The sequence below is a fragment of the Microcebus murinus genome, chromosome 1, assembly GCF_040939455.1.
Source record: "Microcebus murinus isolate Inina chromosome 1, M.murinus_Inina_mat1.0, whole genome shotgun sequence".
In the NCBI taxonomy this organism is placed as follows: Eukaryota; Metazoa; Chordata; class Mammalia; order Primates; family Cheirogaleidae; genus Microcebus; species Microcebus murinus.
Genome location: NC_134104.1, coordinates 155089856 through 155115830, shown reverse-complemented (window position 1 = coordinate 155115830; position 25975 = coordinate 155089856). Strand labels below are relative to the sequence as shown.

Sequence of the window (25975 nt, the reverse complement as noted above, 5' to 3'; positions counted from 1 at the left end):
AGGCAGCAGAGGAAGGAGCAGGGATGAGGCAGCCCCTGCAACACAGCCAGGGGTCCACAGTGGGCTGGCCTGGAGGTCACCTACCCCCCGACCACTGGCATTCTCCTGCAGAAACTTGCGGAACTTGGTCAGGAAGATGTACCTCGAAGCTTCACCCTTCAAGGAAAGGAAAAACCAGGCTATGATGAACTGAGAATGTTGGCCCAGACCGGACTCACTCAGTGTATCTTACCCTGGGCCCTGCCATGCGAACCTGTGCCAGCCCCTGCCCTGTGGGTCTTGGGGCCCAATACAGCATCCCTCACCACCAGGACCCCCACAGCTGCCTGGGAGTCACTCACCCCATTGTCATCTTTATTGTCCAACAGCAGCTTCAGGATCTGGACCTGTAGTTCTTCCACCACTGGGGGGGAGGGGAGACACAGCTCTTAGGCTCCCAGGGATGGGGGGGTACAGGTTAGGGTCAGGGCCGCACCACCCGGCTTGCGGGAGCCTAACCTAGGCACAGCACTACAAGCGCCCCCAATACACACAGACAACCCCCGCCACAACCGATGCCCAAGATGGGGCTGACCTTCGATGCGTTTCTTGAGCCTTTGGCAGCCCCGTTCGTAGGCTCGCCTCCGTATCCGCTCCTCAGCCGTCTCCTCCTTCACCTCCTTACTCTCTCTGCCCTGTGCAGGGGCAGAGAAGTGGCAGACAGCAGGGTCACCCAAAACTTACCCAGGCCTGCTTCAGACGGAAGACCCCCCCACCCCGCCCCAAGAACTCCAGGGACCAGGTCTGTGAAGAAGCCAGCCATGCTGTGTCTGTGGCTCATATAGTCCCACCAGCCCTCACTATGATCGTTGCCCACCCTACTCAGTGTCCACCCACCTCCCTGCTGGAGCGATAGGGCCACCAGGTGGTGGGAATGAGCTCTTGCAGGCCAGCCTCCTCCACGCGCAGGGGACTCTTGATGTAAAAGAAGACGACAGACCGAAGCACATCGAAGCTGGTGGTCGTCAAGGCAGGACTCTGCTCACCAAAGGACACCTTGTACACTCTCCTAAGTTCTCCCTGGGAAGTCCACCCCCAGCTGTGCCCACCACAGCTCGCCCACCGCCAAGGGCCACTGCCACTATGCATCTGCCTCCCCAGAGTATGAACCTGGAGAAAGAGCTACGGCTGTCAAGCCTACCAAGTCCAATACCCAGCAGGTGCAGGACAAAAGTTTGTCACAGGAATAGCGACTGTAGGACAGACTGGAGAGAGGGCCTGGTGGCCTCTTCCCAGGCTCCGATTCTGGCCCCTGTGTTTCTCGGCTTTGTTTCTGCCTCCTGGAGGCTGGAAGACCCCAGACTGAGAAGATGGCTATGAGCTCAGCCTTCCCAGCCCGGAGCCCAAAGCTGGGCTCTCTCTCCTACTTGTGCCGTTCTTAACACTCTGGGCAAGTGGGAACAGCTGCCTCCTTAAAGATCTTGCAGGAATCCCCACTGTGGAACCAGACAAGAGTGCAGGCCTTGGCTGAAGAGGGCAGGCCTTGGTGGCCTTCGCACCCCTCCCTGTAGCCCGAGTCTGCAGCCATTTGGAAAGCCCTGGCCAGGTGGCTGGCCACCCTGAGTCCTTTGTACCACCCTCCCCGCTCTGTAGAGAAAGTGCCACAGGTTGGGTGGTTCTGAGCCTCCCTGGGAACCGCTGGCCAGATGGACGCTGCCCTCCCTGGCCTCTGCTGACCCCAGAGGGTACCACATCTCTGGCCTGCCTGGCAGCGAGGGGAGGATACAGGATGTTGCTAAGCAGAAACTTGCGGGACTTCTCGTGCCTCAGGATGGCGATAGTGAGCTGCAGGTAGTGGATCTGTGGAGAGGGAGTGCTCAGTGCAGAGTGGGCACACGGGCCAGAGTGGGCACACGGGCCGGGGCCCAGGAGCAGGGGCCAGGGGCAGGGGCTCCCACCTGCAGGCCTAGGTCTGGGACAATGGGCGAAAACCGGTACAGCCGCAGCAGAGACATCATCAGCTGCTTGAGACAATCCTGTACCTCGTAGTCCTGGGGGAGAGTGGCCAGGGCAGCCATTTTAGGGGCATTTTCCAAGACCCTCCTGTATCTCCCCCACTCCAGTGGAGCCTGACAGCCTGGCCTGAGATCTGAGGTAAAGAGCCTCACCTCCATGAAGAGCCACAAGAGATCCAGGATCTGGTGCACCACGGACTGTGTCTGTGCCGGTGTGCCCTTCTCCACGATGCCCAGCAGGAAGCTCATGAGCACGGCTTCCACAAGGTATACCTTGCGCTGCACCAAGGACAGATGCTGTGAGGTGGTGGCCCTTTGCTCTGGTCAAGGCATCCCTGCCCTGGCACATGGCCAAGGCCATGCTGAAGACTCAGGCCTCAGTCATAGTCTTGAGCCCCTCAAGCAACCCCAACACACAGATGGGTCCTTCTGGAGTCTGACTGAGGGACAAAAAGGGCCACTGCCCAACAACCCCCTAGGGCTTTGCACGCAGTTTCCCAGCTTCAATTTTCTTTCTAGGACATCCCCTAACGCCCTCAGCTAGAAGTGTCCCCTCCTCCCCGGGTGCTGTCCTTTTCTTTCTTTCTTTTTTTTTTTTTTTTTTGAGACAGAGTCTCACTTTGTTGCCCAGGCTAGAGTGAGTGTTGTGGCATCAGCCTAGCTCACAGCAACCTCAAACTCCTGGGCTCAACTGATCCTCCTGCCTCAGCCTCCCGAGTAGCTGGGACTACAGGCATGTGCCTTCGTGCCCGGCTAATTTCTTTTTCTATATATATTAGTTGGCCAATTAATTTCTTTCTATTTAGAGCCAGGGTCTCACTCTTGCTCAGGCTGGTTTTGAACTCCTGACCTCGAGCAATCCGCCCACCTCGGCCTCCCAGAGTGCTAGGATTACAGGCGTGAGCCACCGTGCCTGGCCCGGGTGCTGTCCTTGAGGTTGGAGGGCTCTAGTCACAGGGTGCCCCTGCCAGGGGATGTTACTGGGCCTCGTGCACCTCAGTGCCGCTGCCCACGGCACGGGCATGTAGCACAGCCTGCCTCTCCCCTTCCCAGCGGCCCCTCACCAGGAGCGGTGCGAAGCGATGGAAGATGTGGGCCAATGCAAGGATGACAGTGGGCTGACCCTGCAGTTGCCACTCAGAGCCCTCCTTGTCCAGCAGCCGCCCTTCCTGTGGGAGCGGAGGAAGGAGGGCTGTGAGGGGCAGAGGGCCAGGGCAGGCCCCCAGCTAGCCCAGCGCAGACACCAGCTCACCACAGGGTCCAGTTCCACACTCAGCACCGCCTGGAAGCAGCCCAGCAACCTCTGTGCCCGCACCAGGTCGGCACACGGTGGGTCCTGCAGGGGCCGGTAGCCCGCCACTGGGTAGGTGCCACAAGAGTTAAGCCAGCAACACCTGATCTGTGGTTCAGATGCACCCACTCCCTCCCTGCCACCCCTGAGGAGGGGCCTGGGATCCAGGCCAGGGCTGGTTTGCATTACAACTCTCCTGTTGACTCCCCATGGGGCAAAACTTCTCCTGCCACTCACATTCTTCACCTGTCCAACAGGGACAATAACAGTACCCATCTAATAAAGTTGCCACACGGATTGTTGTCTTCGGCACCCTAAGCTGTACCCTACTCACTTCTTATGGCAGTTAGGGCCTGCCACCAGCCCACAGAGCTCCTGAGGCAGGGAGCCCTGCATCCCAGCTTCCCCAAGAACTTCTAAGCAGCCCACAGCCATCTTCCCAAAATGATATCGCAGAGGACGGCTCCCAAAGTTGAAGGCCACGGACTCCTTAAAAGAGAGGCTGATGGCTGGGAAGTAGGCCATGCCCAGGCCCCTGGAGAGGTTCTCAAAGGCGGTGCCCAGGGACACACCATTCCTGGAGGAGAAAGGTGGGTCTGTGAGCCAGTACTAAGAAGGATGTGGCTGCCCATGTTCAGGCTACCAAACCCATTACAGGGACCAGGAAACTAGAGGCAGTCCCGGGAGGCCCCAGAGGCCAGGCCTACAGATAGAAGTGGGAGACTCACAGGCAGAAGGACAGAGTACCATCATCCAGGTCAATCAGGCAGCTCACAATGTCCCCCGCTGCCCATGCCTGCCACAAGAGGAGGCCTTGTGGATACACAGAAGCACAGCAGCCTGCCCACCCTGTACCCCCAACTGCGTTTCCATGACCACCCGGGAGGACTGGCCACAAGTACACAGGACCTGAGTCCCTGTCCCTTCTCTGGTGCCCTACAGTCCCTTATGGCTGCCCAAGGGCTTCAGATAAGCTGTGGGGCTGGTCTAGGGCAGGTGACCCACAGGGGGCTAGGCCCTCACCTTGCCATAATTCGTTGTGGTCACATTCCACTTGCGTACCCGGTTGCCATCGTAGGCATAGGAGTTGTGTGTATCTCCAACCCCCTCCTAGGGAGGAATTGCCTGTGAGGCCTGGGGTGTGATAGGTGGGGGCAGGGCCAGAGCCCACCAATCACCAGCCTTGGACCCACATGGCTCTAGAGAAGGGGACTGACGCTTTGAGTGAGGGGTGTTCCCAGGGTGGGGATGGTGCCCTGGGATGGGCTGGGACCCGTTCCTTCTCCAGAGGACAGTCCAGGTGAGGGTTCTGAGCAGGTCTGAGGGGTTTCCAGAGCCTTGATGAGGCCTGTGGCAGGAGAAGGTCTCTCTGGTAGGGCCCCCCGGCCCCCCACATACCTCCTGATTGAAGCGGCAGTTGATGGTGCACCAGCCAATCTGCATGAGCCCCTGGGAGGAGATGAGCACCTCGTAGACCCATTTCCCTGGAAAGAGCTGAGTGAGGCCCAGCAGGTGGACAAAGACTACCTCTTGCCTCCAGGTCTAGGCCCTCCAACATCCTCCCAGCTCCCTGGGCCACAGTGGAGTATGATCTCACCTTTGTACACACACGTTGTAGAGCGGATAGTGCCAAAGTTGCTGTGTCCAATCACCTGGGTGGAGAAGTGGGGTGGTGGCTTCCTCCCAGGCAAACACAGAGCCTCCCCAAGGGAGAAAGACCCCATCCCCAACTGAGCTAGCCCTGGTAGGACCTGCCTATAATGGCCAACCTGCACCATGCCTGGAGAGGGTGGGAGGGGTGAGGCCTGTGTCTGGAGGGATTCTGGGCCAGGATATGCTGGGAGGGGCTCAGGGCTGTGTTGGAAAGGACTTGGGGCTGGAGTTACATCAAAAGCGTTTTTGGGCTATGTCAGGAGAGTTTAAGGACTGAGGACACAATGGTCTAGGGCCATGTCAGCATGAGTTTATGACTGTCCCATCACGATGAGAGACAGCAGAAGAGACTGGGCCTAGGGCCCCTATCTCGCCCTCACTCACCCCCAGCAGGTCATCATCCACCAGGAGAAGCCCCTCAAAGCCACCTGTGTGGTCCAGGACCACAGTGGATGGGCCAAGCCGCCCTTCAACCTGTCCTGAAAAGGGAAGAGGTGGGGGTAAGGCAGGCAGGGGTCTGGTGGAATGCACAGGGTGCACTGAGCTCACCAGGGAAGCCTCCAGGCCCTCCAGGTGCCAGCTCTGCACCCCTGACCCCACTCCACAGATTGCCACATACCCTGGCTTTCCTCATCCTCATTGTCCACCTGTAGCAGCTGGTCCAGATGCTCTGGCAGGTTCTGGAAGTTCAAGGGTTTCCTGGGGAAAGCGAGAGGCTGCCAGGGGCCCACAAGTCCTTGAAATCAGCCAGATGACACTAAACCCCTCTCCCACCCTTTCCCCTGAGCTTCAGAGGACAGCTGTCTAGACTCCAGAAAAAGGGTGGTGCCTGGTCCTATACTCTGGCATACTAGGGGTCAGAAGGCTGGATTATCTACTAAACTAAAAATTATAACTAGTCCAATTTGGTACCTCTCAGGACTGTTAAAAACTAACAGCCCTCTCTAAGCCTTAACCCTCATCTGTGAAAAGGGAAAAATAGCTGTATGTCAGAGATGCTGTGAAGATTCCAAGAAAGAACACGTACATAGCCCATAACCTGCCCATTCTCGAAGGTCACTGTGTTGAGTATGTCTGGGAGAAACCTGGGAGAAATGCTGGTCCCCAACATGGTCATTACCAAGGCTGCCTAGGGCCAGCCCTTGGCCCTAAGCCTGTGGTTCCTTTGGGGAACCCAGCCAGGGAAGACTGTCTTGAATCAGACATGTCCTGACAGTATGAAGGGCTCGGCCCTCTGAGCTGCTGGCTGGCTCTGAACTGTACCTACTTGTCCATTAATAGCAAGCAGAGAACATGGCCCACCTACCTGCCACCTGCCCTAGCCAAGGGGCTCAGAAAATCTGCCTGGATGGCCCCCTCATTCTCTCAACACACATGCCCAGAGGAGAAAGGGCACTGTCTAAGGCTGGCCAGCTCCTGAGCTTGGCTGCTAAGAATAACAGGGAGTGGGGTGGTGGTAACCAGCAGGACTCAGGCAGAACAGAGGCCTAATGCCCACTGGGATCCAGGCCACAGACTACCAGCATCTGCTCTCCCACCTTTAATCCCAGACCCTACCCTACTCACTGCCCAGACAGTAGGATCTGGAAGGGGGCATAGATGGGCCAAAGCACCAATTCTGACAAAGTAGCTACGACCCAGGCTTAGGGACCACATGTTCCCTGGCCATAAGCCACTACTGGCCCTCAGCTGCAGGAGGGAGAGATGCACAAAGGCCCCTCCCTACCCCTGCTGAGCCTCAGACCAAGGCCAGGCTATGCAGTGGGGTACCTAGCCAGCAGCATGGAAGGCTAATGCCAATCCCATCTTGAAACACTCCAATGGGTCCAGGGAGAAAGGAGGCTTCCTCAGCCACAGTTCTTGCAGACATGTGCTTAGGAGGGCTAGTCTTATGCTTGCTCCCAAGAGCAAGTCTTGTGCCTGACCCCAGGGGAAGGCGGCACATGGCTGTGGGCAGCTGGCCTGACAGAGCCTCTGCTGAGTATCTGTAGCACTGCCCATTTGGCCAACCCCAGCACTTGCTTGCCCTTTTTGGACTTTGTAGGTCCTAGTCCAGGGCCCTGCATCCCCATAACCACTGACTGATGGCCTCATCACCTGCTCTCCCTTCTTGGCGGCCACAGCACCAGCAACAGCAGGACCATCTCTGGTATCACATGAGGAAGGGATCAGATGGCCCTGGAACAGGCCAGGACTGGGAATGGGGTCAGGGCAGCAGTAGCCCTGTGCAAGTAGGAACTTTCTGACCACCACAGTCGCTTAAAGAGAACAGGCAATGGTGCTGCCCTTTTGGCCTGTCCAAAGCACAGAGACTGTGAAGGGCAGAAGAGCTGAGGCTGGTGAGGGGTGAAAGACAGGACAACCATGCCTCACTGCAGGGAGAACCTCCGTGATCCTTTGAAGAAGTAATCTGGCAACAGTCTTAAAGGTGGTTGCAGCTCAAACACTTAGCCACTTGATGCCGACCCTGGGCATCCTCACAGCATTGTTTACAAAAGCAAAAGTCCCTCCAAACTAGGGCAGTGCTATGGGCACAGCAGTACAGCAGACTACCCGCCACTGACCCCAGCCCTAAAGATGCCCACTAAAATCAATTCATAATGTGGAAAGATACTCATGGGATAACGTTTAATGATAAAATAGGATCCAAACTTCTATAATCTTTTGGAAGTGAGGGATATGTTCATTATCCTGATGATAGTGATGGTTTCACAGGTCATATGTATGTTAAAACTTATCAAATTGTACACTTTAAATACAGGCAGTTTATTGCATGTCAATTATAGCTCAATAAAAACTTTTTAAAGAAAAGAACTGAAGATGACAAACTTTTAAAAAGTTTTCTATACAGCATAATCTGAACTACATACATCATGAGATAAAGCAAACAGAAAAGAATCACATTCAAATGGTCACATTAGAATAATGAGATGACAGATGTTTTTCCTTCTTCTCTTTCTAAGTTTCTGCTAAAATGTACTTGTAACTTTTGTATGGACTAAACGTAAATGTATTAAACTAACAAGGAAAAGGGCCTGGTGGGATTTGTTCCTTACAAGGTCAAGCAGAGGCTACAGGGGGCCAGGGTGGAGCCAAAGTTCGGGCAGGTACATGTGGGGCCAGATGCTGAGTGTGGAGCAGGTGCCAGGTGCTGTGCTGGGCACTGAATGTGCACCTGCTCCCTGCTGTCCACAACACTCTCAGAGGAACTAGCACTGAAGAGAGAAAGAAGTGGAGTCCAGAAAGCAAACTCTGGCCAGAGGTCTCATAGCCAGGATCAGAGTAAAAGCAGAACCCAGGCCAGTCTGCCCAGAGCCCAGGCTCCCCTTCCCTACAACTGCAGCCTTGGACCTCTGGTCTGGCCCAGCAGAGTGAGGAAGGGCTACCTATCCAGCCATACCTGCTGGTGGCGGCAGGGGATGCAGGGTCAGAAGAGGAAAAGACTCGGTGCAAGTAGTCATTCAGCAGCTTCTCGTGCACAATGCCTGAGGCACAGGTCAGAAGGGAGTAAAGGGTCACATTAGTGCTGCTCCTGCCCCCTGCTGGCCCCTAGTCCTAGGCCAGGCAAAGGGGTCAGAAGAACAGCCACGTTGGCAGCACCACTCCACCGGTATTGGAGATGAGCTGGCTCACAGGAACAAGTGGTGCAGCAAGGCCTGAGGCTCACTGCACCTAGGACTTTGCTGCCTTTGTCCCTTCCTTCTCCTTCTCCCAACAAAAGAAGCCTCCTCCCTGCCCTGCCAGCCCTTACCTGTGACCCTGGATTTCTCAGCATCTGAAGTCAGCCTATAGCTCTTGCGGGAGAAAGACATGCCAGCCCCCTTGGACGCCATCCTTCATCTCTCATGGGCAGCCAGTGGTCCTGGAGGCTGAGCCAGATGCAGAGCCTGTCTACTCAAGGCCAACCAAGGACCCTCATACCTCACCTCATCCTGCAATGGCAGCAAGACTTGGGAGCAGGTGAGGCCAGGGGCATGCACATTCACAACCCAGGACAGGGGAAAGCAGGGGCTCCCAGCTTCCTACACAGGGAGGGTAGGTGAGATCTAGGCCCTTGTGACAGGAACTACTTCTTGTTCCCTACTGTGTCCCAGTGCCCAGCACAGAGCTTGGCAGAGAGTGGGTACCAGATATATGTTTTAGAAACCCTAACTAAATGTCTCAGCTCTGGGAAAATCAAACCAAAATGTTTAAAGTAACATGGCCCGGGGCAGAGCCCTGATATCCGTCTCCTTAGTAAGCCATACTGGGTCCAGCTCATACACTGAAGCAAGTACCCTACAGCACATCCCCCCAGGTGTAGACCACCACTGGTTTGGCCATCTCCACAAGTCCCACTTAGTCTCCGGAGACTGGGACTTCTTTCTTCAGCCCCAGGTTCCTCCCTTCTCCTGTCTGAGGTCCTGCTAGTTTTTATGTTCACACATACACACTAGCCTCCCACCCTATCCAAGCACCCTCCTTGCCCAGCCCTCATCACAAACTCCACTGGTCTTCCTACTGCTGCCTATCCCTCACATATAAGCTGCTCCAGAACCCACTCTAGGTCCCTGGTGCTGGCATCAGTGATCTATAGTTGTGCTGTCCAACACGGTAGCCACTATCCATCCACATGAGGTTATTTAAATTTGAATTAATTAAAAAGTTTTAAAAATTAACAGTCCGATTTCTCAGCTGCATTAAGTACAATGACCACATGTGGCTAATAGTACTCTATCGGACAGCATGGATGTAGAACACATCCACTCACTGCAGAAAGTTCATTAGCGCCCGGCTAGAGCTTGGCTCTCCAGCACTGCCTTAGCCGGCACTCCCTTTTCTGCAGCCCAGACTCTTATCTCACCCCAAACAGGCCCTCTACTCCCGCCACTAACCATCTGTCCCTCAGGAAGGTGATTCTCCCGCCCTGCCGCCCACCACGGGCCCTCAGTGGGCGTCCATGATCGGTGCCCCCCTCACACCAGAGCAGTTGCAGGACCGTCAAATGTGGTCATTCATTTGATCAGCAAACCTTTCAAACACCAACTCCAGGTGTCAGGTGCTGAGGACCCGGGGAAGAGGCGGACCCTGCCCCTGCCAGGGGGCTCCCAGCCACGGCAATTCTGTCCATCCCCGCCGAGTGATCCGGGCTCGGAACCGAACCGACTCGGTCGTCTCGGAGCCCAAGGACGGCGAGGGCAGCCCATGGCTCCCCCAAGTCGCCCGCGTCTGGCCCCAAGCTCCAGAGGACCCGCCAGCCAGCTCCCTCTCGCAGTCTCGCACAACAGGCCGCGATCCCCGCGCGGCAGGCGCCTTCGCACTGGACCCGCCAGGGTCGCGAGGGAAGCCGCGGGGACCCGCCCTACTCAGAGCCCGGCCGCCCCTCACTCACCCCCAGCCTCGGCCGCCGCGACCCGGCTCACAACATCCGCCCAGCCTCTCGGCTACGGCGTCCGTCCAGGGCCAAATCGAGCGCCCGCTCGCGCGCCGTGCCTCCAGCCGCGCACGCGCACCAGCCCGCGCCCAGCCTCTGCTAGCGGATTTTCTCCATGGCCTCCCGCAGTGTTGTTCCCGGCTTCAGCTTCCCTGGGAGGCCCAACAACTTCCGACCTCTGCCTGCCTACGGACGCTCTTAGCCCAGCCTCGCGGAACGCGACTTCCTAACCGGGATCCTTAGGCTGTCTTAACGCCTACCCATACTTGGAGAGCCAGCCCAGATGTCCTGTAGGACGTCTGAAAGGCCACTTCTGCCAGGGTCCCTGCTCCCTGTCAGTCACCCCCACCTCTATTTAGGTCCAATAAACAGCCTTGCTCACCTTCCATGAGATGACACTTCTGGCAGGGAGGTGGGCCTCCCTGGGCTCTCCTGCCAGGGTGTGGGCTGATCTGCCTACAGCTGGGGCTGATAAAGCAGCAAAAGAGGGGAAACATTGTTGGAGCTGGGGCACATAATGTCCCCCACTTTAGAGGAAAACTGAGGCTCTAAAAAGTGTAACGTCACTACCCCGGGGGCTGGAACCCAGGCTCTGGCAGCTCCCACTTTCACAATGCCCTTGAGCACACTAGGCTTGCAGGGGGCTTCATCCCCATCCCAGGGCACCTCAAGTGTCCCCACCAAACCTTCCCAACACCTGCCCACTTTGTTGGGAGGCCTCTCAGGGGTCTAGTTGTACCAGGGTGAGGGTCCTTGCACCTGACCCACGGGACCTGAGGCCTGGCTCCACCCAGCTCCTGCTACGGGGTCTCTCAGGTCAGGCCCCAGCAGGCCTGGAGTGGAGGTGTGGAGCCAGAGCCACCCAATCCCGTAGGGACAGGTTTCACAACTTCCCGGATGGGGTTGTGGTGGGTCACAGTGCAACCTCCAGCTAGGAGAATGCAGTGGCTCCCACTCCTGCTGCTTCTGACGAAGTGCTCAGGAGTCCCTGGTGAGTACCCCCCATCCTGATCCCCATCTGCCTTCAGGAGGAGGTTAGCCCCATCCTACTATTCTAGGATGGAAACAAAAGGGAGAACTCACTTTCCTAGCGGGCATGGAGCAGTGACCTTGGCCTCTTGGGCAGAGCAGGGAAGCCCTGGGAACACTTATACACATTGCCCCCTTAGGCCTCTGTTAGCATGTCTGCTGTAGCATTGGAGGTAGTGTTGGAACCACACAGATGTGCACACACACAAGCAGGCAGTGACTCCTCCTGAGCCTGATTTATCCCTCTAACTTAGCATATTCCTTTGCACATGTGAGAGCCCAGACCTCGAGTCAGAATGCCAAGGCTAGGTCCCTGCCTGGGTAGTATGATTGCTCTGAGCCATAGCGTTCTCATGTGAGAGATTAGATGGGGCAAGCTCTACAGGGCAAGCACCATCACCCACTGCTCTCACAGAGTGTATGTGTTAGGCCTGAGCCCTGTGCGTGGTCCACTGAATGGAAGCATTGGTGATAACCACCATGTCTGGGCCTGCTTCCCCCAGGACATTTTCTTTACAAGTAACTATGCAGAAGGGCAGGGTTGGCCCTTGCAAATGCACACAGGGCCCATCCCAGAGGCCATGTAGCTTTGATCCCCTAAATTAACAAAGTGTGGACAGGCAAATATACATGTATGCTCTGTGTCTACCCATGCCCACCCTGCAGGGCAGCACTCGCCATTGAATGACTTCCAGGTTCTCCGGGGCACAGAACTACAGCACCTGCTACATGCAGTGGTGCCCGGGCCTTGGCAGGAGGATGTGGCAGATGCTGAGGAGTGTGCTGGTCGCTGTGGGCCCTTACTGGACTGCCGGTGAGTGGCCACCTGACTTAGATAAGACTGAGGGTGGGGACACCTGGGCTGCCAGGTTACCCTGTACCTTCTCCTCCCTAGGGCTTTCCACTACAATGTGAGCAGCCATGGTTGCCAGCTGCTGCCATGGACCCAGAACTCTCCCCACACACGGCTGCAGCGTTCTGGGCGCTGTGACCTCTTCCAAAAGAAAGGCAAGTGGCTGTGGAGAGGGGAATAGGGGGAGAAGGGACCTAGGGCCTCAGCCTGTGTTGATCTTCTGTCTCTTGCCCCCAGACTACATACGAACCTGTATAATGGACAATGGAGTCCGGTACCGGGGCACCATAGCCATGACCGCAAGTGGCCTGCCCTGCCAGCGCTGGAGCCACAAGTTCCCCAATGACCACAAGTGAGATGGACACCCTCCCTCTTCCCTCCCTGGAGCCTTCCCCCAGCAAGGACTATGGTGACGTTCTCCATCGCCAGGTACACACCCACACTCAGGAATGGCCTGGAAGAGAACTTCTGCCGCAACCCCGATGGGGACCCGGGAGGTCCCTGGTGCTACACGACAGACCCTGCGGTGCGCTTCCAGAGCTGCGGCATCAAGTCCTGCCGGGAGGGTAAGTGGCGGCAGGCTCAAGCTCAGGGAGGCAAGGACTGGTCCACGCCCATCCAGAACGCACTGGCCCTGTGTCCCTAGCCACTTGTATTTGGTGCAATGGAGAGGATTACCGTGGCGCAGTGGACCACACCGAGTCTGGACGCGAATGCCAGCGCTGGGACCTGCAGCGTCCTCACCAGCACCCCTTCGAGCCCGGCAAGTACGCGTGGGCGGGATCAGCGCCCAAGAGACCTATCTAGGGAGGATCCAGGACTCCAGGGGCAGGGCTCTATATAAAGCAATTAGGCGGGGCCAGATGAGCCTGACTCCCAGAGGCTTGTTCACGCCCAATTATCGCCCACAGGTTTCTCGACCAAGGTCTAGACGACAACTATTGCCGGAATCCCGACGGCTCCGAGCGGCCCTGGTGCTATACCATGGACCCACAGATCAAGCGGGAGTTCTGTGACCTCCCCCGCTGCGGTGGGCAGCGGGGACAGGGCCTGGGAAATGTGGGAGGGTTGGTTGGCTTGGCTGGGGAGGAAGGAGGAGCTGGGCGTGACCAGGAGGTGGGCTGAGAGCAAATCCCGCGGAGAACCGTAGACTAGCGAAAGGCCGGTCTGGTCCCAACCCTAGCGGGATCTTAGCTCCGGCTCAGGGTTCAACCTGCCTGGTCCATCCAAGGGTCCGAGGCACAGCCCCGCCACGAGGCCACGACTCTCAACTGCTTCCGAGGAAAGGGTGAGGGCTACCGGGGCACAGCCAATACCACCACCGCAGGTGTACCTTGCCAGCGTTGGGATGCGCAGAGCCCGCATCAGCACCGGTTTGCACCTGAGAAATACGCGTGCAAGTAAGGTGGCACTGGGGCATTAGGGATGTACTCCTGCAGGGCGAACGAAGGAGGGTAGTCCCAGGGCGTGAATTGAAGGAAGGTGGGGCCTGGGGCGGAGCTGGGGCTAGCTGGCTGGCTAGGTAGGACCCTGCCAGGGCTGAGTGGGGCTCCTGCTTAGGGACCTTCGAGAGAACTTCTGCCGGAACCCCGACGGCTCCGAGGCACCCTGGTGCTTCACATCTCGGCCTGGCATGCGCATGGCCTTCTGCTACCAGATCCGGCGTTGCCCGGACGACGTGCGGACGGAGGGTGAGGGCCTGGCAGGGCAGCCACAGAGACGGGCTGGAGGCGCGGAAACCGAGGGCCGGGAGGAGGATTGGGGCTGATGGCAGCCCCTACCTGCCGCAGACTGCTACCACGGCGCGGGGGAGCAGTACCGAGGCACGGTCAGCAAGACCCGCAAGGGTGTCCAGTGTCAGCACTGGTCGGCTCAGACGCCGCACAGGCCTCAGTGAGTCAGTGAGCACGCCTGGCCCCACGTTGGGCCTTAACGTTTGGGTGGCAAGCCTTGGACAGAGTCTGGCAAGGGTCTGAGTTCACTGCTATGATTATGCTCCCCTCCTGCCTAGGTTCACACCCACCTTGGCCCCACACTCCCAGCTGGAGGAGAACTTCTGCCGGAACCCAGACAGGGATAGCCATGGGCCCTGGTGCTACACTGTGGACCCAGGGACTCCATTTGACTACTGTGCCCTGCAACGTTGCAGTAAGCGCTGGTGACACTCCCTTATGACCTTGCTTCAGCCCCCACCAGCAAAGGCTGACCCCCTTTAACCCTAGTGAACTTGGTCTTTCAGATGATGACCATCCACCATCCATCCTAGACCCCCCAGGTTTGGACTTGGGCCTGTCGTGGGTTGGGGCCCTTTTGTCCCCCATCTCTACCCAGTCGCGGTTTATCCACCACGGCTCATCCCCCAGACCAGGTGCTGTTTGAGAAGTGTGGCAAGAGGGTAGATCGGCTGGACCAGCATCGATCCAAGCTGCGTGTGGTGGGGGGCCAGCCAGGCAACTCACCCTGGACAGTCAGCTTGCGCAACCGGTGAGGCGTAACTGTATCTCCCCAAGAGAGAAACTAAGGCTGTGTCCTCTGTAGATATGCCAGTGGGGAGTGGGAACCTGTTCCTGACCCCAGAGGTCCTAGCCAGATGGCAGGTCCAGCCATGTCTCAGTACTCACTGTTCCCCACTCCTCCAGGCAAGGCCAGCATTTCTGCGGGGGGTCCCTAGTGAAGGAGCAGTGGGTACTGACTGCCCGGCAATGCTTCTCTTCCTGGTGAGCCTCCCTTGGGTTTGGGCACCCAGTCCTACCCCCTTGCCTTCATCCTTCCTCCTGCCACCTTTCCCAAGGCAAGCCAACAAGTGAACCTTGGGGCAGCATGCATTACGAATGATCTAGCAGAGCTTCTCTCCCAGCCATATGGCTCTCACGGGCTATGAGGTGTGGTTGGGCACCCTGTTCCAGGACCCACAGCCTGAGGAGCCAGGCCTGCAGCGGGTCCCAGTAGCCAAGATGGTGTGTGGGCCCTCAGGTTCCCAGCTTATCCTGCTCAAGCTGGAGAGGTACGTGGACAAGTTGAGAGGGTGTGAGGTGGGGCTGGGCCTTGTGGTCTCAGCTCCTGAGTACCCCCATTCCTGCTAAAGATCTGTGACCCTGAACCAGCGTGTGGCCCTGATCTGCCTGCCTCCTGAGCGGTATGTGGTGCCTCCAGGGACCAAGTGTGAGATCGCAGGCTGGGGTGAGAGCAAAGGTAAGAGCACAGTGCACAGGCACGGACTGCTCCAGGCCTGGAAGTCCAGTTCTGGATCCTGCTGCAGGGCCTTCTCCTTCTCCTTCTCCCTATTCCCATCACTGTAGGTACAGGTGATGGCACAGTCCTAAACGTAGCCTTGCTGAATGTCATCTCCAACCAGGAGTGTAACATCAAACACCGAGGACGCGTACGGGAGAGTGAAATGTGCACTAAGGGACTGCTGGCCCCCGTGGGGGCCTGTGAGGTCAGTGGCAGGGCCCTTGGGCCAGCCCAGAGAGGGTACGGGGGCCTGGAAGTATACTACTTCACCACGAAGGGGGCCAGTCATTGCCATGGCCCTCATCATGTGGTTCTCCAACCTGCCAGGGTGACTACGGGGGCCCACTTGCCTGCTTTACCCATGACTGCTGGGTCCTGGAGGGAATTATAATCCCCAACCGAGTGTGTGCGAGGCCCCGCTGGCCAGCCGTCTTCATGCGTGTCTCTGTGTTTGTGGACTGGATTCACAAAGTCATGCGGCTGGGCTAGGCCCGGCCCCAACCCCATGTGCTTTGGGAGAGGATGAAACTTCCTGTCAGACATAAAGCCACCTTTTCCTCTTTATGCCTGTACAGAGTGCTTCTTAGCCTCTGCTTCCAGGGAATGAATTGGTGACACTTTACTAGGGACTGGGTGGCTTGAGCCCAGCACACCCTGGGCTAGGTGGTCTGAGCCTAGAACTACCTTTGCCTGTGGGTGCTGTGGATGGGCAGGGCCTCACTAGTCTCCCAGATACAGTCTTAGGAAGGGCAGGGCGATGCAGGGCAGATAGAAGGGGGTGCAACAGAGAGAGCTAACCTGGTGTGGAGTCCCAGTCAGCCAGGATAGGCAGAGGCTAAGCCTCCCACTGCCCCTCTGCTCTCACACCAGATGAAGCCCTTGTGGCTACCAAACCCAGAACCTAGGGTCTCTGAACCGCAGGGTGGGGGTTAGGGTTGGGGATGGCTTGGTACAAAGTACCAGCAGGAACCAGGCTCTGTGTCCCAATTTATTATAACTACATAGCCCCAATTCCTCCACCCACCCATCCATGGAGTCCAGAGCCCAGAAAGCCTGTCACTGCTCTGCCAGACCCTGGAGCTCCCCAAGAGGGAATGTGGGACAGACTGGCCAGCTCATGCAGAATGGCAGGGCTTCAGCAGCCCAAGTGCGTGCGTATCCAGAGTACAGCATTCATGAAGCTGTCTGACTCCACCTCCACCTCTGATAGTGCGTGGGAGCTTTTGGGATAGAGCAGGAGCCTGTAGAGATTGGGCAGCAGGGTTAAAGGTTGGAGGGGCCTCCCGTGCTCACCTGCCCACCAGCTGCCAAGACTGTCCGCTCAGCCTGTGCTGCACTCACCGAACGGGCACATTCCGGGCCTTGAGGGCACGGTAATACTCCATGCCCTGCCGGAAGGGCACACGCCGGTCCTCTTGGCCTAGCATCAGTAACAGCGGTGTCTTCACCTGGGTATGTGGGGAGGGGCGAGGAGCCATGGTGAGCTGGGCCCTGGGTTCTGAAAGGATGGGCAGCACAAGGAGGAAGGCCACATACCTGAGGGATATATTGGATGGGAGACTTCTTCAGCATCTCAGCCCACACAATGCAGTCTGGCAGGCAGTCACTGCTGTAAGGGAAGCCAGCCTCCACCACACACCTGTGAGAGACCAAGCTGATGTAGCCCCAGGAATTCTGGGGCCTCCAGGGTCTGCATGGGAATATGGAGGGGAAGGGAGAAGGGCAAGGACCTACGGCACACACCCACCAGTCAGGGATGTCAGTGGAGCCCATCATGGAAGCGATGTTGATGACGGGGTTCCGAGCCACGCAGGCGCTGTAGGTCTCTGGGTACTGACCAATCAGGTGGCAAGAGAGGAAGCCACCATGGGAACCGCCCATAAGGGCCACACGGCTTGCATCAAAGTGCTCATCCTGCAGCACCTGCTGCACTGCAAACTACAGAGTGGGGCAGAGCATGCTGCAGCCAGCTGCCTGCCCAGCTAAGTGGAGCCACACCCCTGACAGCCCATCCTTCAGCTTGTCGGGAAGCCCTAGCCCCATGCTACCTGGACGTCCTTCACATCCTGGTGGCCCACATTGCCTGGGAGGGAGAGGATGCTGTCCTGGCCAAAGCCTGTGGAGCCACGATAGTTCACTAGAGGCCAGAGAGGAACCAGACAGGGTAGTTAGGCAACATTCCCAGCCCCCTGGACACCTTTTCCCACATCTGTGAAGTGGGCTCTGGGACCAGATGCACCACAGACTATCAAGGGGAAGGGGCCAAGAGACTTGAGGCTGTTGTCCAATGATCACAGCACCCTTTCCATGGAAGTCCCACTTTATCACCATGCCATGAAACCAGAGGCTGGGCCAGGGCAGTTCCTGGTAGTACTTACTAGGTCTGGGATACAGAAAGTCCTGGAGACTAGTGTGGCACCTATGGTGCTTGTCAAACCAGGCCCATGCCCTCACTCTACCACAGCCCTCACAGCCACAGGTCCCTGCTTGCTCACCTAGTAATACTGCAAAACCCATCTTGCAAAGCATGGCTGGGAATAGCATCCAGGCAGTGACAAAGGATGAATGGGGCCCCCCTGCAGACAGGGAACAGAGGGTCAAAGGGCCAGCTAGGAGGCAAGGTGGGAGGGCAAGGGCACTTAGGCCAGATGCCTACCGTGGGGCATGACCACCATGGGCACCTGGGTCTTATCTGGAGGGTTGCTGGGCTGCAGGAGGATTGCTTCAAAGTCAAGGCCAGCTGCAGGGAGAGGGCAGTGGTCAGCAGGGCCAGAGCTACTGCTCAGGGCCTTCCCTGGCCAAGGCCCCATCTATAGCTATAGATCTGGGGCTCACCTCTGGGGCAGAGACCTGGCCGAGGTAATTAGCACCATGACACATGGACTCTAGAAGGCTCATGCTCCTTCTGCCCTAGTCAGGGAGCCCCACTCTCTGCAGGGACAGCACTCTGGGTGAGGTGTGGCCACCAAGACCTTGTGTAAGGCCTATATTCTAGGTTCTCCTACCACAGATGATTTGGCCCTGTGGTGCCCAGTTCTGATACCCAGAGCATACTCTCAGATACCTGGATGCCACTCCGATGACCATCCCCAAGAGGAAAAAAACAAAACCTCTTAGAGGTAACCCCAGGAAGCTCCACAATGTAAGACAGGAGGCAGGAAAGGGGTCACCATAGATGCTGCGTGCTGGGGAAGCTGAAGAATGTGTCTGCACTGCACCTGGCCCAGCTCACCATACTGTACATTCTCTTGCTCTTGGGGTGGCTGTAGCACTCGGATGCTCCAGTGGATGTCGGGAATGGACTCAGCCTCCTCCAGGGACACCCACAACACCGACTGTTCCTTCCCTGCAGGAGGCAGGAACCCAACTTTCTGCCAAAGGGAAGGAATGTTGTCATAGGTGGCCTTATTGCCTCCCTGCCCTTCTACTCCTGCCCAGAGTGGGAGGTAGGCAGCTCTCACTATGCTGGACCCTCTACCCACCTCCAGAGGGTACAACATGGCTTCCTGTTGTGAGCGGGTATATACCAAGGTACTCACACTCTCATATACACACCCCCCACCCCCCTCAGTTTCTAGGCTCTACTGTCATCTTGTGTTCTGTCATGCCAGAGGACTGGGCACTTCCCCAGGTACCCTGGTCTGGACAAAGCAGACCCGGGCCCAGCAGTTCATCCCTGTGACTGCCAAACCCTCGTGGACCATGCAAGGCTGGGCCTGTGTCTTGGCTCCTCTACGTGCTGACCAGCCATGGGTCAGCTGACCCTGGGGCCAGTTCCCTGACCTTGGGAACTCTGCCTGCCTAGAACCCCTGCCTCCCGGCCTGGGACCCACCAATACTCACCAGGCTTGGGGGTAGGTTGGGTGTGGAAAACTGTGCCACCATGAGGTCCCGGTCAATTGTGAGCAGCTTCCAGCTTCCACCTGACCCCCCTGGAGAAGGCAAATGCCACTAAGTGCCTGGCAAGGGCTACCACCTTTCTCACCTTCTCTCTGGAGAGTCCCTGACTGGAGGCTCTATGGAAAGGTGCCCTTTCCACCCTGAGAAGCATCTTTCACAAACACCCAACTGCACATGGCCCTGGGTGAGCATCCTGCTCAGTCCCTTGGTCATCCGGCAGACACTGGGCCTGGGGACTGCCAGACCTGGGGACATACCAGACCACCAGGAACATCTGCCTACCCCTCTATGACTATAGTATGCAGGGATGGCAGCTGGGCCCAGAGAGTTCATTGGGGGTGGGGGAGTGTGCTGATTCTGGGCACTGGGGTCCAAGAAGATTCTTAAGCAGGAATTATACAATGAGAAGGAGCTTTGGAACTGTACTTCAGCAGCTCTGTGGAGGAATAGGTATAGTCAAGGCAGATGGAGAACTCAAAAGACATTTCAGGAGCAGAATTACCAGGCCTAAGTACAGGGAATTTGGGTGCGTCACCTGGGGCTTCCTGGGCCCTGAGGTGGCAGAGCTGTCTATGCCTGAAATAGGGCACCCAAGGTTTGGGGAGGGAAAAGGAGGACTCTGGCAGGTCTTGGTAAGAGAGTCTGGTGAGTTTTAGGAGCAGGGGTGGAGCCATGCTGAGGCTGGGCCAGGACTCATGGAGCAGAGTTGGTGCCGAAGGGCAGTGGAGTGGGGGAGGTTGTCTGTCGACTGGGTCAGAGTCTTGCATGGGCAGGGTCTTTGGGGGACTGTTAATAAAGGCTACAGAACAGTCAGTGGTACAGAGCGGTTGAGAGTGCCACCACTGCCCCACATGATGGAGCTCCAGCTCTATTCCTGACCAAGCTGCCCGTTCACCAGCCCTGCCCTCACCCCTACCCCCGAAGCCCTGCTCACCAGCTGTGAGGGAGGTCACCCTGCCCGTCTGGGTGTCCACAGCAAACAGGTCCTGGAGCAGAGGGGAGGCCACATGTGGCACCACATCCAAGCATCCCATGGGTCCCTTTCCTACCTCCTCTTTACCCTCTTGGGGACCCCTAGGCCAGGCCAGGACTGTGAGCAGCTATGGGATGGCTCCTCAGAGCAACAGGGAGTAGCATGAGGGCCTAGGTTCAAATCCCAGCCCCATCGCAACTTGCTGAGTGACCCTGGGCAAGGTAAGAAATGCCTTTAGCCCCTTTGAGTTAGCATGAGGAATAAATGATATCATACCCAAAAGGAGCCTAGTACATAACATAGGTGCCCTCGGTCTATTTCTGGGAGAAGGGATCAGATCTTTCTCTATCAGTTGCCCTTACAAAGCGTTCAGGAACCCACCCCAGTAGCAGTCCCTTGTCCCCCAGCTGGAAATGCCTAGGAGGGGTTGCAGGGTTGCATCTCAGCCTCAGGTGAAAAGGCAAAGAGTTCTGTTGTGGGGCACCAGGGAAGCCAGTCCTCTCAAGGAGACGTGAGTCCAGGTCAGGGGCAGGAAGAGTTTTAAGAAGCCGGTGAGACCTGTGGCTGGGCATTCTACTCAGGAGTGTGCACATGCATGGGCTCCCAGGGGTTGGCCATAGAGGATGCTTCTCAACAGTCAGGGTCCCTTACCTGCCGGCTACGCTGAGCCGAGTCAAAGACCACTCTCTGGCTATCAGCTGACCAGCATCCCAGAGACAAAAGGCTGCTGTAGATCCCAGAGAAATTCTCTGCAAAGATAGGAGGGCTGGGGCTGCATCTAGAAGTGCAGGTTTGAGGGAGTCAAGACTACAAGGCAAACTGGGCTATTGGAAGATTCATCTGGGGCCCCTGCACCTGTGGCAAAATGGCAGTCCCACATATGGGGATACTCTAGGCAATGAGGAGCTGCCCGAGTAGGGGGCCAAAGGGTAGAGCTCAAGAGCTTCTGAGAGAAGCCCTGGGTGTTCAGAAGAAAAGCACTTGCTTTCCTAAGAGTTGTTCCTGTTGAGCCCCTGGTAGGCAACACGTACTTTAACCAAGATAACACCTGTCTGACCACTCTTGTGCTTAGCACAGCACCTGGCAGAGGGCTCAATATATAGTACCCTTTAATGTCATCACTCACTTAACCCTCACTCCAATCCTACAAGAAAGGCAGGGACACAGATGAAGAGATGGAAGCTCGGGGAGGCCAGGACACTGTCCGAGGACACATGACTAATGAGGGAGAGAGCTGGGATTCAGACTAGGTCCCCATCGCTGTATCCCTGCAACCCAAAGAGAAGACAAAGAGACCATCCCTTATCCACTGGACCCCTGGAACTGACTGGGTGGTCCGAGAAAATGAGATTCTCTTCCCTCATGTCCTTGCAATGGTCCAAAATCCCAAGCAGAGTTGTGAACATCAGGGACTGAGACAGGCACCTCTCAGCCAAGAGCCACCCTCCCAGAGAGCTGCTGATTCAAGGGCTCAGAATAGACAAGTGTTGCTGGGGTGGTGGTGGTGGAGGGTAGGGTAATACAGCACCCTTGGTCCCAGGCCTCTCAAGCATGACATTCCAACATAGTGTACTTCCTGAAATCCACTCGAAGGAGCAAGAGTTTTAACCAGCCATTGGAAAAAGGAGAAGAATCAAATTATAAGCTGCAGCACAAGAATTAAGTTATCTAAATCCCCAGCTAGCTCGGACTACCCTGATCTCAGCTTTGGTCCAGACAACTCCTTTCTATCAGAACTGTTCCATACAGTGACAGCTCCACTACCTGTGGAGGCTGGGCACAGGGCTGGCCCAGCAGGGAGAAAGGGCCCTCAGAAGGAACCAAGGAAGGAAGAGCTGGGCAAGGATGACACAGACAGCAAGAAAACAACACAGAGCTGCAGGCTCCACTGCACCTAGCCAGCCAGGCACCCCTTACCTCCCAGCTGCCGAGGCACAACATCCACCACCACTGAGGTGACCTTGGTATACCAGTCATACTGCAAGAGAACACAATGGTGAGGCCCACCAAGGAACAGGCAGTGCCTTCAGGGCATAGATCCCTGTGCCTGTCCCCTTCCATGGTAGTCTAAGGGGAGGGAGGGAGGACTTCCCCTTGACATATATCCTTTCTGGTGACCTGGACCAGATGCCCTGAGGGGCCTCAGATAGCCAGTCCCTCTGACTTTTCACCAGGGACCCAGAGCTCTTCCTGGAAAGACTAAGACTATATAACTCTCTGCTGTATCCCAGCCCCTTGCAGAGCCTGGCTCCATGTAGATGAGAACAAAAGGGAGAAGCATTCTCAAAGATGGAAGATGCTCTTGAGGTGGCCAGCTCTAACAGTGCAAAGCCCTCCAGGCCAGCACTCTCAGCCTCCAGGCTCTGCCTGGAGAGGATAGGCAGAATTCCCACCATTGCTGTACCTGGGACACGGAGGGCATCCACGTATGGCCCATGGGGGAGGATGCTGGCACTTCAGCTCTCATCCACCATCTCTTCTTCATCCCGACCACCCTCCCACCCCCACCCACCTCCAGCTCACCAGGCACAGCTGGCTACACTGATGATGGGGGATCAGAGATGGGTACCGCAGGTAGACGATGCGACACTGGTCTGGGCTCAGCCGAGGAGATGAGACAGCCAGGGAGTCATCTGAGAGGTGCTCTGGGTCAGACGGAAATGTGAGCATCACACAGGCTAGCAATGCCAACATGTGTCAGCAAAGCACAGGTGGGCACCAGCCACTTACCACACTTTCCTTCGATGAGGTCCACATAGTACAGGGCTGACCTGGAACCACCAGAGACACACTCAGTTCAAGGCCAGCTGGGCTGTAGGGCCCCCTGCCTTGCCCCATTTCCTCACCTTCGATTGGTGCAAAAGCGGATGCCCAGCCGGAAGGGCTCATGCCACCAGCCCACAAACACCACACCCGTGTCTCCAGGGGCCCAGAATGCCTGTAAATAAGACCACAGGGCAAGTGTGAGCAAGGGGCAGTGGCTCAAGCAGAGCCCCCAGACGCCAGGAGGGATACAGGCTGAGTTGCTGCTGACCTGTCCAGGGGACACATTCTCAGGGACCCCCTCAAGCACAGAGATGTTGCCACTCTCGATATCCAGCACGCAGAGCACAGGGGTGCTTTTGGAAACCATGTTTTCTCCCCAGTCTTCATAAAACACAAACTGATCCCCCTAAGAACACAAGATACTCAATGCTCAGCCTGTCTACAAGATCCTGCCCTGCTTCCTAGAAGCCAATGTCTCCCCAGTTCTGACAGGTACAGTGTGGGAAGGAAGCACTCTTAGTCCCAGGGCTGCCCTGCAGGGCCTTCATGGACTGGCCATGGCCATGAGCACCTTGATGGCCTGGTCTGGCTTCTTCGGCCTGGCCATCTCGTCATCGCTGGCACTGACGTCTAAGGCTTTGGTCTGAAAAAAGGACTCAGCCTTGGGGCGCTTCTTCTCTGCCACATACAACAAGTGTGTCTCCGAGTGTGACCAGGACAGGCAGCCAAAGCAGTCTGGATGCAGGGAGGGCCAATCAGCAGGAGCCCGGGGCTTTGGCTGCCCCTCCTGTCCACCCTGCCTATTCACCAGCTGGATGCCTCACCGTCATCATAAATGGGCCCATGTTTCTCCAGTGCTGACAGGTTGAAACTCTTGAGTTTTCGGTTCTTCTCCCAGACCTGAGGACATCTGGGCATCAGGCTACCTGCTCAACCTGATTTGTGGGCTCAGTCCCCAGCTGCCACCACCTGGCCCCTTGTAGACTCACCTCCAGGAACTGCTTCTCCTCCCCAGGGCCCGTACCTCCAGCCTTGCGCAGCACAGCTTTCATAGTGCCTGAAGGAGACTCTCTGCTTAGCAATCTGAGGAGGGTGTGGGGTAGCAGGTCAGGATTACCTTGCACCCAACCATAGCCCTGTCCTGCCCCCTGGTTGGTCACCTCTTAGAAAAGATTCCTGAGGTTTTGGACCCACATCAGCCCCTGCAGCACTTTTAGCCCTACTATGGCAGCTGCCTTGCCTCTCCTGCTTGGGGCAGGGACTCTTCTCCCCCAGCTCTCTGGGCCACGATACACTCTAGTCTGGGATGAGTTTGAAGCAAGCAAGCCTCCAGCGCTTATCAGGCCATGCCACCAGAGACTGAATGAGCTCCCAAGGGGCAGTAACCTGGTTCCTGGCCTCCTTTCTGGGCCCTACCCACATCTATGCACATGGTGGGCATTCATAAAAGGCTTGCATTGCAGATGGCTGTGGCCTTGTTCATAAGTTTTCTCCCGCAAACTTACTCCCCCCGGGTTTCCACACTATTGCCTGCAGGCCCTGCAAACACCACTGAGTCTCCATCATGGAAAACCAGGTACTGGCGGCAGAATCGGATGTTCTCCATGCGTTCCAGGTCCCTCTGGGTCCACTCTGAGAGGAGACATGAGGTTTGCTCAACTTGTCTTGGATATCCATGGCCACTGCCCCTCACCCAGGAAAGCCCACACCCCTCTTTCCTAGTCTGTCTCCAATGCTCCAGGTGCAGGCCACAACCCAAATCTAGGCCTCCAGAACCTGAGCTGACAGCCTCTTGGAGAGAACCCACTACTAACCCCAGCACCCACCCTGCAATCTTAAAATGTAGTCTGGCATGTGTATGGGACGGGGCAGTAGGGGAGAGCCTCACAAGGCCGACACCCCGAACCTAGGTCTGAGTTCTACTCCCAAATCCTCAACCCATGCACTCATGGGCACCGTTCGGTAACGCGCCCCATGGCCCCCCACCTGTGTGCAAGGGCCTGTGGGAGTGTACCCTACAACCCTAGGCCGGCTCGCTCCACACCGGCGTGTACTGTCGAGCAGCCAGCTCTTCACATCCCCCTCCTCTCCGCCCAAGTGCACGGCTCCGTCGCCAACCAATGCCCCTCCATACACACACCAGTGTGCACCGTCCGGTAGAGGCCCCCGTACTGCGTGGTGACCTCCGGGCCCAGGCAGGCGGCGCTCAGCGCGGGCTGGCGGCTAAGGGCCCGGTACAGCGCCGCCGCCTCCTCGGGCTCGCTCGGCAGCACCTGCGCAGGGGACACACCAGGGTCAGGCACGGCCCGGGCTACAGGGACCACAGCAACCGCGGGCCGAACCCTCACCTGACGTTCCATAGTCTCCTCTCTGCAGCCGGGGCGAGGCGGGGCGTAGCGGGAGGTGCTAGTGCCCGGAAGTGAAGCTCCAGGGGGCGGAGCCTGGGGCGGCTTGGCCTGTTTCCGCGTATCTGGCAGGGCGGGGCCTTTGATGAATGGCGGAGGACCGTTAGCGGAGGGGGCGGAGCCTTGGTGGTATGGAGGAGGAGCCTGTAAGGCTGAGGTGCTGGAGCGGGTGGGGCGGGGGCAGGGAGCTAGAGAAAGGGAGCAAGCCTGTAAGGGGCGGACAAAGCAAGTGCGACCCAGGCCTCCTACTGAGAGGGAAGGCAGAGGGCTCTCCGAGGAGAGAGGGCGGGCCTGTGGGAGCGGAATACAGGAGCGGGTCTACAGGGAGGGGCGAGGTCTGTGAGAAGCTAAAAGGCCTACGTAAAAGGGGGTGCGGCCTGCGTCAGTACTGAGCCATGAGGCGAAAGAAACGAGGTCGGACAGGGGTGGGCCCTGAGCATTCGCGGGGCGGGGCCTGAGGATGC

General features: G+C 57.3%; 3 protein-coding genes across 8 annotated transcripts in view; 1 reads left to right on the top strand and 2 right to left on the bottom strand.

The window, feature by feature from the left end:
- Nucleotides 1-10806, bottom strand: part of RNF123 (ring finger protein 123) — a 28792-nt gene extending 17986 nt beyond the window's left edge. The window contains exons 1-19 of one of the 2 annotated variants that reach the window (XM_012771277.3): nucleotides 10734-10806; nucleotides 8690-8807; nucleotides 8339-8423; nucleotides 5558-5637; nucleotides 5323-5417; nucleotides 4883-4937; nucleotides 4684-4769; nucleotides 4309-4395; nucleotides 4014-4081; nucleotides 3737-3862; nucleotides 3247-3361; nucleotides 3059-3163; nucleotides 2148-2273; nucleotides 1938-2030; nucleotides 1766-1839; nucleotides 877-994; nucleotides 575-674; nucleotides 342-403; nucleotides 85-156 (exon numbers count right to left, since the gene is read on the bottom strand). In XM_012771277.3, coding sequence (XP_012626731.2) covers nucleotides 85-156; nucleotides 342-403; nucleotides 575-674; nucleotides 877-994; nucleotides 1766-1839; nucleotides 1938-2030; nucleotides 2148-2273; nucleotides 3059-3163; nucleotides 3247-3361; nucleotides 3737-3862; nucleotides 4014-4081; nucleotides 4309-4395; nucleotides 4684-4769; nucleotides 4883-4937; nucleotides 5323-5417; nucleotides 5558-5637; nucleotides 8339-8423; nucleotides 8690-8771 — 1629 coding nt within the window. In that variant the 5' untranslated portion in view covers nucleotides 8772-8807; nucleotides 10734-10806. Of the gene's footprint in view, nucleotides 1-84; nucleotides 157-341; nucleotides 404-574; nucleotides 675-876; nucleotides 995-1765; nucleotides 1840-1937; nucleotides 2031-2147; nucleotides 2274-3058; nucleotides 3164-3246; nucleotides 3362-3736; nucleotides 3863-4013; nucleotides 4082-4308; nucleotides 4396-4683; nucleotides 4770-4882; nucleotides 4938-5322; nucleotides 5418-5557; nucleotides 5638-8338; nucleotides 8424-8689; nucleotides 8808-10309; nucleotides 10446-10733 lie in introns of those variants that run through there. The other variant, XM_012771276.2, reaches the window with a different exon arrangement.
- Nucleotides 10807-11233: 427 nt separating this feature from the next.
- On the top strand, nucleotides 11234-16031 carry MST1 (macrophage stimulating 1). Of its 2 annotated transcripts, XM_012771300.3 has the most exons (18): nucleotides 11243-11342; nucleotides 12047-12194; nucleotides 12276-12388; nucleotides 12471-12585; nucleotides 12663-12799; nucleotides 12880-13000; nucleotides 13145-13263; nucleotides 13465-13633; nucleotides 13794-13924; nucleotides 14024-14126; nucleotides 14245-14381; nucleotides 14473-14508; nucleotides 14597-14717; nucleotides 14873-14950; nucleotides 15091-15237; nucleotides 15319-15425; nucleotides 15533-15672; nucleotides 15795-16031. In XM_012771300.3, exons 1-18 carry the CDS (start codon nucleotides 11249-11251, stop codon nucleotides 15954-15956), a joined length of 2178 nt encoding a protein of 725 aa, XP_012626754.2. In that variant the 5' UTR covers nucleotides 11243-11248; the 3' UTR covers nucleotides 15957-16031. The 2 variants fall into 2 exon arrangements, with proteins under 2 accessions (XP_012626756.2, XP_012626754.2); XM_012771302.3 differs by lacking the exons at nucleotides 13794-13924; nucleotides 14024-14126 and having other exon boundaries at nucleotides 11234-11342.
- A 411-nt stretch (nucleotides 16032-16442) lies between these two features.
- APEH (acylaminoacyl-peptide hydrolase) lies at nucleotides 16443-25609 on the bottom strand. Of its 4 annotated transcripts, XM_012771298.3 has the most exons (22): nucleotides 25455-25609; nucleotides 25247-25379; nucleotides 24612-24738; nucleotides 24096-24189; nucleotides 23931-24006; nucleotides 23678-23841; nucleotides 23375-23512; nucleotides 23187-23278; nucleotides 23071-23111; nucleotides 22864-22985; nucleotides 22258-22318; nucleotides 20992-21089; nucleotides 20302-20353; nucleotides 19311-19399; nucleotides 18700-18838; nucleotides 18124-18207; nucleotides 17963-18043; nucleotides 17516-17604; nucleotides 17215-17405; nucleotides 17004-17106; nucleotides 16809-16915; nucleotides 16443-16708 (listed from the first exon to the last, which is right to left on the bottom strand). In XM_012771298.3, the coding sequence occupies exons 1-22, from the start codon at nucleotides 25464-25466 to the stop codon at nucleotides 16603-16605; spliced, it is 2199 nt and encodes a 732-aa protein (XP_012626752.1). In that variant the 5' UTR covers nucleotides 25467-25609; the 3' UTR covers nucleotides 16443-16602. The 4 variants fall into 4 exon arrangements, with proteins under 4 accessions (XP_012626752.1, XP_012626749.1, XP_012626750.1 ...); XM_012771295.3 differs by lacking the exon at nucleotides 18124-18207; XM_012771296.3 differs by lacking the exons at nucleotides 17963-18043; nucleotides 18124-18207.
- Nucleotides 25610-25975: the final 366 nt, after the last annotated feature.